The sequence below is a fragment of the Zingiber officinale genome, chromosome 1A, assembly GCF_018446385.1.
Source record: "Zingiber officinale cultivar Zhangliang chromosome 1A, Zo_v1.1, whole genome shotgun sequence".
Classification (NCBI taxonomy): domain Eukaryota; kingdom Viridiplantae; phylum Streptophyta; class Magnoliopsida; order Zingiberales; family Zingiberaceae; genus Zingiber; species Zingiber officinale.
This window is the reverse complement of record NC_055987.1, coordinates 165053747-165065314: the sequence shown is the minus strand read 5'-3', so window position 1 is coordinate 165065314 and position 11568 is coordinate 165053747. Positions and strand designations below refer to the sequence as shown.

General features: G+C 35.6%; 1 protein-coding gene across 9 annotated transcripts; it reads right to left on the bottom strand.

Moving 5' to 3' along the window:
* LOC122038269 lies at positions 1 to 7017 on the bottom strand. 9 transcript variants are annotated; one of them, XM_042597920.1, is made up of 6 exons: positions 2171 to 7017; positions 1430 to 2078; positions 1266 to 1323; positions 1102 to 1189; positions 923 to 1024; positions 1 to 655 (listed from the first exon to the last, which is right to left on the bottom strand). In XM_042597920.1, exon 1 carries the CDS (start codon positions 6490 to 6492, stop codon positions 5569 to 5571), a length of 924 nt encoding a protein of 307 aa, XP_042453854.1. In that variant the 5' UTR covers positions 6493 to 7017; the 3' UTR covers positions 1 to 655; positions 923 to 1024; positions 1102 to 1189; positions 1266 to 1323; positions 1430 to 2078; positions 2171 to 5568. The 9 variants fall into 9 exon arrangements, with proteins under 9 accessions (XP_042453854.1, XP_042453849.1, XP_042453853.1 ...); XM_042597915.1 differs by having other exon boundaries at positions 154 to 655; positions 1430 to 1491; positions 1749 to 7017; XM_042597919.1 differs by having other exon boundaries at positions 154 to 655; positions 1430 to 1491; positions 1754 to 7017.
* Positions 7018 to 11568: the final 4551 nt, after the last annotated feature.

Sequence of the window (11568 nt, the reverse complement as noted above, 5' to 3'; positions counted from 1 at the left end):
AGAGTGAATCCCTAGAGTTGACCATGTCTATTTCTGTAAATCTTCACATGTAATCTACAAAAATATTAAGTCCCCGAGTGTTCCAAAAAGGAGGTCATAAAGAGTCCAAGTATTGGAGTTGGTAGGACACTTGTCAAAGTAGACATATCCATGTTATGAGAAATAATTATTTTTTTTTAATTCAACTTATCGTATTTTGGGTTGGACATCTTGGCCTCTAAGTTTAGAGCTTTGGATTCAAATAAAATCCTAATCCGACCAGAATCACAAAAAACCCTAGTAAGTAGGCGCAATGGGAGCGGCACCTTGAATTTGTCTCTGAATAAAGCCACGGCAGCTGTATGAGCCAGAAGCTGATGATGAGCAATTGTGTACGGATCCCTACCCAGATCTGCAACATGACACTCCCCTGATGCCCAAGTAAAACACTGCCCCAATTTGTCTCCATCAGATCAGACTACACCATCAACGCAAAAGTCCAAGGCTTGTTGAAGGTCATCCAGTGTCACCGACCTTCCTAAAGCACAACTCTGCAAAATCCATGAAGTCCTCACTGAAACATAACGTCAATTAATTGGTTTAAGAAACCCCTATATTTGTCTTCCAATCCTTGAGAGAGAGTCCCAATGGAAGAGTGTCGCAAATGGCTGCAAACCTGCAAATATTAGGATTTATTTTTTTAGTTGAGAAAACAAAATAGGGGGAAAAAATAGATCATGGTTGATGGAATTTGATCCGACCAATGGCTATTAGCTCATTGATGAGGTTATTGTAATAATTCAATCCTTCCCTGTTTATTCCTCCACTTAAGCTTCCAGCTGAACTGAACTAACAAAGTAAAAAAAAAAAAAAAAAAACAGCCCGGTACACGAAGCTCCCATTATGCGAGATTCCAGGAAAGATCCATTATACGCAGTCTTACCTTGCTTTTTTTGCAAGAGGCTATTTCCAAGATTTGAAACCTTGATCTTTTGGTCACAAAGCAACAATTTTATCGTTGCGCCAAGGCTCCCCTTCAAGTGAACTAACAAAGTATTACTTGAATATATATACATAAATATGAGAACTTATTCGACCCTAGTAAGTTTGTTTAATAATTACTTGATAAAATCCTGGACCAAGAGATGGAAAACCTGTAAGCATCCATGCCCATTCTCTTCATGATGCTCACATCTTCCAGTGATTTCATCTAATTATTAATCATAAATTTGAATTAAAATTTTTTTTGGGCAATCCTTTTGTTAGATGGAAAACAACTAATCTACCTTGTAGAGATGGAAGAATCAACTGCTACATCCCCATTGCTTCCATCAGCTATTAACTCTGCGTAAGAACAAAGTTTCTTCATGTCAATTTAAAAGAAAAAATGTAAAGAAAATGGGCACACACACACAACAAGAAAAAGAAAATAAAAGAAGAAAAATCAAACCTGGCTGCCTGTTACTGAGGGTATCCCAAATGCTTGGCCCTCTGCACCTTCATTCATTGCGCCTTCATAATGTCACCATTAAATCAACCAAAACAAACATTGGCAGATTAGTAAGAATCTTACAAACAGCTTTCTACTTGACTTTTTTAAGAAAAAGATCAAGCTATCCAGGAAAAGATGCCTGATATACTGAACTAGCAGTCCTAAATATGAAACCTTCAAGGAAGGAATTCCGATCTAGCTACAAAGCACTTTTTTTTTTTTTGGCAAAGGTGTCATTTCTTATAAAAAGAAAAACCATATTAGAAGGGGGCCCAACCTGACCTTCAAGTATAGCTTATTTACAGCGACTCCAACCACTTACAGTGATCTCTATAGTAATGCAGAAATCCCAGTACTACACATTGGCATCACATAATAAACAGAATAAATCCACATGCACAAAAGAAATCCACCGAACACTACCAAAACCAATATTTTCACCCTAGTTCACTTCATATTTAGATAACAGAAACAACCAGCCAAATGAATCCCAGCATTAATATCACAGCCAATAGACTTCAACCAGCTTTTCTTTAAAAGAAGCAGCACCCAACAGCAAAACTGAGGAATTCAACAGCAACATCAGCTCAACAAAATCTCAATTTTCCTGCACGCAATCATGCATCAACAATAACACCAAATAGCAGCAACCCATAGCGGCAATTACACCAAATTCAGCAATTTAAAACCCTCACATACTTCTGTAATCAACGCTCTTTGTAGACACAAAGCAGCTCCAAATCACTTGCACCGAATAACAACAATTTACCACACCTAGCAAATATTCACAGCTTAAAATTTCTGCAATTAAAACCTCCATCACCACCAAACTTAGCATCCAAATAACCATAGTAAAGCCAGCTACATATCCTAATATCCACTAGATAAAGCACTTCAAATATTACAGCAACTTGCCCTCCATCATAAAAGAACCCTCAGTATCTTAGTATAAATTCCAGAAAATCAACGACACAAGATAATATCAATAAGCAGAAAAAATGCTCCATAAAATACTCCCTCAGTAATAAGGAACACTAAGAATTCCACAGCCAATCACATTAATTCCTGCAAATCTTGCACATTACCAAATCACAAAGAAAACTTGCCCAGCATATCTACTTAGCAACCCACAACTATCTTTTATATTCTATACACAGCAGCCTTGAAATAAATACATCATTCATCTCTAACAAAACTCCCATAGACCACATAACCTTTTTGAAGACTTCCAAACTGAAATACACAAGAGCAAAAAAACCATTGGATCCAAAAGAATTCCATAAAAAATTCCAGCCTGACAGAAACACCAAATTCACAATAATCATTCAAGAATTCTGCTCTTTACAGCCACAGGTTCAAGTCTCCAATCTTCATTCTAACCTGGTTTTGAAGAAAACCGAATATATGGAAGGCCACTCTTATCCAAATTGCAAATTCCATGAAGCTCCTTATCAATCTCATGATTATAACATATTCTATCTGTATACAGATCAAGAGGATCATTCAATCCATCATCCACAAGTGAAATAAATGCTTGGTTAGCAATATGATCAGCTGCTACATTAGCCTCTCTATACACATGAAAAAAACCATACCTGATACATACAAATAATACATTTGATTTTACATATCAGATTATGCCATTCCCATGAAAAATACGAAGTTGATAGAATTTTCAAAGCTATCAAAGAATCAGACTCCAGCCAAATCGGGAAGAACTGTTTTTCTACACATAATTCCAAGCCTTTAAGGATTAGGATTGCCATCAATTCTGCCCTAACATTCGACCCCCTTCTAATTAGTCCATACTTTACCATCATAACATTACCACCATGGTCTCTTATAATAACTCCAAAAGAAGATAGACCTGGATTCCCCTTCGAGCACCCATCCGTATTCAACTTGAACCAACCAACCTTTGGTTTCTTCCACGTCACCACTGAAATAGTATTAACAGTTCTTGGTTTCACCAGCAACCCCAAGTTTTGAGCCACCATAATAAAGCCCTTCCAATGGCCTGGTTTAATGATCCCCGCATCTATACCAGAAATAATATACTGGGAAACATTCCAAATGATCTTTTTAGCTACCATTCTTATCCCACGATGCTTAGCATCATTTCGTGCACACCATAAAAACCATATAACATGACCACCATAGGACCAAGACTGACCACTTCTCCAATTTTCAAAAACCAAAAACCTATCAACTCCAAACAATTGAGCAAAATACCTCACACTTCTAATGCAATCGCTCCATGATAAAACAAATGATCCCAAGACTCCACAAAATCACAACAATAACATTTTGAAGCTAGATAAACTCCCCTCCTTTGCAGCACTTCATCCACAGGTAAACGTTTCCTTAGGAAATGCCAAACAAAAACAGAGATATTTGGGAAAATAAGCTTACTCCAGACTGCTTGCTGTTGCCCAACTCCAGCCTGTTGCTGGTCTTTCCGGATACTCTTCCAAGCAGTTTTCATAGTAAACTTTCCATCCAAAGATGGCTTCCATACTATACAATCCCTAACACCATTTTGTACAGCCTCTTCCACATTTTCTGCCTCACCAGAAATTCCCCCAGGCAGAGCAACCTCCTTAATTTCATCAACAATCTGTTCCGGCACACAACTTTGAAGCTCATTTACATTCCAGCTCAAATTACAAATAAAATCAAGAACTCTGCTATCAGGATTGCCAACAATTGGACAAAAAAGATAGAGAGGACCACTATCCAACCAATTATCATACCAGAAATTAATTTCACCATTTCCAATAATCCAACCTATATTATTCTCTCCATAATTCCGTAACTTCACAAGCCGACGCCAACATGGGGAAGCATTTCTTTGTAAAGGAACCACACATGGAGAAGCACCACCACAATATAACTTAGACATATAAATTGCCTAAAAAGATTTTTGCTCCCTAAATCGAAACCAAAATTTCAAAGCAAACGCCATAGCAACATCCGAGAGCCTTCGTATCCCCAATCCACCTTCCAATCTTGGTCTACAAAAATCATCCCAACTAATCCAATGTGGCTTCTAATTAGAGCCCAAAGAACCCCAAAAGAAATTGGCAAATATCATCTCTAACTGATGAAGAATGGATAAAGGAGGGAGCAAAACCTACATTAAATAAAGAGGCACCGAACACAAAACACTTTGAATAAGCATGAGCCGACCTCCATGAGAAAGCCTAGAGAGGTTCCAACCAAGCAGCCTTGTCCTCACTTTCTCTAAAAGAGGCTGAAAATAAATTACCTTTCGATTACCAGAGAATATTGGCACACCCAAATACATGATCGGAGCAGTACCTTCTCTAAAACCTGTAATACTTGCAATCTGACCCCTTCTATTAGTAGAAATCGATTTTGAAGGATAAAAAGAACTCTTGGCAGCATTTATAGATTGTCCCGAAGAAGCCATGTAAAAATCCAAAAACTTTCGAATCCTTTTAACACAATTTATCGAGCCATTCATCAAGATTATAACATCATCCGCATAAGCTAAATGAGAAATCCTCATAATACATCCAGATTCAAAAAACATTTGAGGATATTTAACAAATAAGCCATCCAAACCTCTTGATAGAAATTCCACCATTATAATAAAAAGTAAAGGAGATATAGGATCACCTTGTCTTAACCCCCTTTTTGAATGAAAGAAACTAGACAGCTGCCCATTAATTCTCACCGAAAACCAGCAATCACTAATACATCTCTTGATTATATCAATAACCTTGTCAGAAAAACCAAAAGCAGCCATAACTCTAAACAAAAAACTCTATTGGATTCTATCATATGCCTTAGCCATATCCAATTTCAAAATTAAGTTCCCTCCTCTAATATGATAGTTCAACTTATGATTGAATTCTTGTGCTAACAAAATATTATCAAAAATTAATCTTCCAGCCACAAAACCACTCTGTGATGGAGATATAATTTTATCCAACATCAAGCTCAACCTGTTTGCCAACAATTTAGATACAATTTTATTAGAAACATTACATAAACTAATTGGTCTAAACTCTTGCCAACACTGCACATTGTCAACTTTAGGAATAAGCACTATTGTAGTTGCTGCCATGCCTTTAGGGAGAGAACCCCCTTGAAAAAAATTCTAAAATAGCTTGGTACAGGTCCTCCTTCATAATATCCCAGCAGGCCACATAAAAAGCTGCAGAAAAACCATCCGGACCAGCCGCGTTGTCTTCACTTATCTCCCATACCACTCGTTTCAGCTCCTCAATAGATGGTAATGCTGACAAGACTTGATTCTCTTCCAAACTCACTAACTGTGGTATGATGTCCATACCTACAGAGTCACACTCAAAATCCTCCCCTGTTAATAGGTCTTCAAAAAAACGAACTCCAGAAGTCTGGATAAGATTATTATCCTCCAAACAAACTCCTTCATCCCAAATCCTGAATATCCGGCTTGCCATCCTCCTTTTCCTTACCAAATTATGGAAAAATTTAGTATTCCTTTCACTTTCTCCGAACCATTTCATCGCCGCTTTTTGTTTCCAAAACATTTCTTCCATATCTAATATATGAAACAAAGAAGCTTGACATTTAGCCATATAAATTTTATTCTCCATCGTTGGAGAGCGATCAAAAGCCTTTTCTGCCAACTCAAAATCCTCTTCAGCCTTCTTAACATTCTCAAAAATATTACCAAATACCTCCACATTCCACCATTTCAAATGTGTCTTCAACCTTTTAAGCTTAAATTGAAATTTCTGAAGTCCAAAACCTGAACATGGTAACATCCAATTCAATTGTACTCTAAGAATAAAATTACGGTGTTTAATCCACATTTTTTGAAACCTGAATGAAGCCCTTGGCATAGTAAAGCTAGGGAAAGAGATATACAAAGGGCAATGATCTGATGCTGCCCTACTTAAATGTTCCACCTTTTTGGTCTCCCCAATATGTTGATACCAAAACCCTGTCCAACCTCTTCCATACTTTTCCATTTGTCCACGTGAATCTATCACCCACAAATCCAGCATCTAGAAGTTCAGCTAACATAATAAAATTATTAAATTCATTTGTGGCACCAGGCTTAGCAAGAGACCCCGCCGAATGCTCAATAATATCTGAAATTACATTAAAATCTCCACCTACTAGCCAAAATTCATCCATTTCCGGTTTAACAGCCAGAACATCATCCCATAATTTTCTTCTTTCAACTCTATCACACTTCGCATATACCACAGTTACCAATATAGATATAGGAAAATTAGGAGACCAAATTCTAAGATGCAAAAACTGATCATTATCCATCAGCACAGTACAGATTATTGAATAATCATACAAAAACCAAATCTTACCAGAGTAATTAGAATAAGCACCATCAAAACCCAATCTTCTAGTAATAAAATTAGGATCAAGTGGAATAAATGGTTCCAAAATTCCCATAAATTAATATGATGAACCTTCTTCAAGTAAAGTAATCTCCTAAGAGAAGCATTATTCCCTATCCCCATATTCTATATTAAGCTAGACATTTAGGACATAGAGGAAGAAGGAGCTTTAGGTACCTGAGCCTTACTTCTAGTAACCATTCGGCTAACTCCAGGTGGTATGTACATTGTAGAGGTTTTCCAAAGAGGGTCTTTCACATTAGAACCCAGCGGAAAAGATGAAGACCTCTGTGAATCCACTACCTCTCCATAATCAGAATCATCCTCATCCTCAAACGACTTAGAAATATCATTTCTTTCAACCCCAGCCATATCAAAAATCCCAGAACCAACAGCTCATTATAAGCTTCAGTCCTGAAAATAGAATTATCATCCATTTCCTGTAAACTTGCCAAACCAGCTAGACTAGCTTGATTCTGTAAAGCAACCACACTTCCTCTCGCTGAAACCTTCTGCCCTGGATTTATTACAATCTAACCCTTTCCATATGAAACCTGTGCAGCCAATTTAGACCCTGTAGTCTCCTTCAGAATTGGCACCTTCTGATTTTGAACTAAAGAAATACCTCGATTGACTTGTACGACCTGTTGACATGCCTCCTTTACTGAAAAACCAACAACAGTTTTACCCTTATCCCTCCTTATTCCAGCCTTTAATGTATTGATCTGATTAATAGCAGGAACCGGATCTAAGACAGCAACCAAGTGAGAATCTAGCTCATCTAACTCTTGTTCCTCAACTTCCAAAATTTTCTCTGCCAATTAATGCTTCCCCTCTAATTCACCCATGTCTCCTCTACATCCAGAGTCCACATCAACCACTGCTTGCTCAACCACCTCCTCAGCACTTTCTTTTTTTTCCTCCTCCAAATCAGCCAAACAATAAAAATTGTTTCCCTGAGCTTTAACAAACTTAGACTTAGTAGCTTGATCTTTTGAAATACCTTTCTTTTGTATCCAAACTTGCTTTTCAACCCTCTGAACATTACCATCCAGTGCCTCAATAGGGAACTCAGAATCCACCTTTTCTGTAAAAGCTGCATTCCTTTTGTTTAACTTCTTCCTTAGCTTAGATCCTCACCACCAGATTTAGGTCCCAATGCCGGACCCCACCTGCTGATTTCCCATTGTTTCCACTTGCATAACATTCCTCAACCGAATGCCCCAGATGCAAACACTGAACACAGTAACTTGGATGTTTCTCAAATTCCACTCTTTGTAGTCTCTTTTCCTCACCTATACCAATCCAGAAGTCTTCGATCTTAGGTTTTAGCAAGTCAATTTCCACACACACCCTTGCTACAGATAGTCTCGAGCAGTCTGCTGTAGCTTCATCAATTTTAATTGGCTTCCCTATGATGCTGGCAGCAGAAAAAAGCATAGCCTTGCTGAACATATGAATTGGAAGATCTGGAAAGCATATCCACACTGGAACTACAGAAGATTCAGCAGTATATGAGAAATATGGCGTCCATTTGAAGATTCTCAAAGGCACACCTCCAATAAACCACACTCCTCTAATCCATACCCGAGCCATATCCTCACTCGATGTGAGGTGCATAAAAACATAGCCAGATCTAAGAAATCGGATATTAAAGAAGCTCGAAAGACCAAGATTTCGAAAAGCTTGGCGAACCACCGCATAAGGAGGGCGAGAACCAGAAAATTTACCAATCAAAGAGAACTCAAATGCTTTGGCCAGCGATGAAACTTCTTCTTCCATATAGAAAATACCTGGCTTATTATTATAGATGATCGCAGGTTTGAAATCCTCTCCAACGCCCTCAAAGTTCTTAGATGCGCGGGGGAGAGTCGTCTCAGTGCCGCTGCATACGATGCCCTAGAAGGTACATTATCCGCCTCGTACAGAGGTTTAGGGATCACGTTTTCTGAATCTGCCCTCACCGCAACAGAAGTTTGACGAGATGTAGATAGAAGAGGGAAGTGGGAAGGATCTGTAGCCGACGGCATCACCATCGTCGCCAGAAAAAAGGCGCAAGCGCCCAATCGTCCAAGAAATTGCCCTCGCAGTCGTGCACCCAGGTATTGTCTTGATGTTTAACTGATTAAGAGTTGAGATTCAACACTGCTTGTCTTGAAGTTTAATTGTTTTAAGGTTGAGAAACAACAAATTTTAAGGCAACCGACTAAAAAACCCTACCTTCCAATCTAGCATGATTGTGGATATTTTGAGATTCACCTAGAATACCTTGTTCCAATCCTCCTGATAATGTGAATACCTCATGACTAGTATGGCCCTCAGTTGTACTTGTATGTTTGCTTTGCAGGAATAGCATATGTTTTGATAGAATAATTATTTTTATATTTAAGTTTAAAGAATAGACCTAGAATCTAAATTCATAGATTAATTATTTCTTCTTATACCACCTTAGTTTGTCTATGACTTACAATTTTGGCAAACCAAACGTAGGAATGACACAAAATCATCCATTCCATGCTTTGAAAACATTATGAAGATATATTTCTGTTTCATTTTCTTTTTGAACAAATTATGAACATATGTTTCTGTTTCTTTTTTACTTTATTCTATTATCCAAGAGCAACCACTCCATTATTAGTCAATTTCATTTTGCGAATCAAACCTAATGTCAACCATTGTGGTGTTTTATCATGAATAGGATCTCAGTGTAACAGGGTACTCTATTCACTTTTCTCTAATGAACATTTGTTCACAGTTCATGACAGTTGGTAATTTTGGAAATAGGTACATTCAATAGAACCATCTAACAAGCTAGTGTTAGGTAATTTTGGAAATAGGTACATTCTCTCAGGATGTTTAGTTTCTATTAGGATCATAATAAAGAATTAGCATAAAATCAATAAAGTTGTGCAGAGCTTAAAAAAATTATAATTTTTCTTGAATATGGAATTACAATAAATCATAAGTTTAAAATTTGGTCATGGTTAGGAATAATCACACATTGAAATATTATGGCATAACAAGTATCTCATTTCCAGATTAACGAGAAACAGTAGAAGGAAAAAGCTACTAGCAACAATGATAATAAAAAAAATGTTCAATGCAAAAAAAAAAATTGATAAAGGAGCCTAACATAGACATAGCGAAAGTCATTTTCTCCTAGACAATTGCTCCACTTCAGTTTTTTTTTTGTTTGGAGTTATAGGTAGTGTTTTTGATACCAGGAATTCATAATTAATCTAGTCTAATTTGATTTATAAACCAATCGGCATAAAATCAGTGAAAATGAAAATTGTTAATATAAAATTCTTAATCTAGCAGCCAAGTATTTCAATTTTTACATGGTGTTTTATTGTTTGCATTACAAAGCCCAACACTGCATGAGCATGTAGGCCAAAAAATGATTTAAAAAATAACAATGTTTAAAATAATAAAAACAGAAGAAAAAAATAGAAAAAAAATAATATACATATATATATAAACAGAAAAATGTTCAAAAATTCAGGAAATTGAAAATTATGTATATCTTAATTTAAAATTTGGTATTAATAAAAATTCTATTAGGAAATTGTTTTGGATCAATTTGGTATTTTTAGACAATTTAATCAAAATATTCTAAAACGAGATGTCTTTTAAAATCAAAGGTACTTTTGGCCACTTCATACACCTTCAATATTGAACCCATATTGCAAGGCATGTATGGCCTAAACAGTTCTTGCCTAGCCCAATCCAATTCCCAAGCTAGGTCCAACAACACAGCTAAATTATACCAGACCAAAATATCATGTCACCTTTATATATAGTACATAAGCTTTGGTAATATACAAGTGTAGTTTGTGTGTTCTAAAATTTTTTACTTTAAATTTATATGCATTTTTTTACTATATATTAGATGATATAAGCTAGAATAGGTTTAATTATATACAAGTTTTATAAGTTTCAAGTAATTTAAAATTAATTTTTTAATAAGCTTATCAAATTTATATAAAGTATTTTGATATAAAAAATATAATTTATATTTATGGATTTATTTTATGAGTTGATAGTTTGATTAATCAAAATATTATTTTTAAAATGGCTATTGACTGATATCGTATATTTGTCACATATAAAAATATAAATAATTATTTAGAACTAACTTTTGGGGTTAGCTAGTTCAACTGATCCAGCCATCTAGTAGCTTTACAAGTTCGATTTCTGGCTTAATTTTCAGAACATTCATTAAGCTATTATGGGTTCAAATACATAGGGAGTTCTTTCACAACAAGAAACAAAAAAATAAATAAAAATAATAATAATAATAATAATAATAATTAATTACTTTCCTAAAATGTCAAGCTAACATAGTTAAACATTTAAACATATTAAACTCATTCAAATTTTAAATATTTAATTCAACTTTGAAATAGTTTCTAATTTAGATTATAACACCAATCGATCACTTGCACAAATTTTTAAAAAACATTCATGTCAAACATATATAGATGAATAACTACTTCAAATACCATATCTAAGTACACATAAGTACAATAAAGCATTTGGAAAGGTATATGGGAGAAACAAAAAGGCATCTTATAAATCCTAATACCTTTATGTTCAAGCATTGTCCAAATGATTTTACTATGACCATATATTAGTAGATATGGACTAAATTTTATAGAGTTTGACATATATATCTAGTTTACGCTTTGAACACAACTAGGTATTCTTTACATAAAAGAC

Coding starts and splice junctions, on each gene's coding strand:
- LOC122038269 (XM_042597920.1), bottom strand. CDS start 6,492: ATGCTGGATTTGTGGGTGATAGATTCACGTGGACAAATGGAAAAGTAT.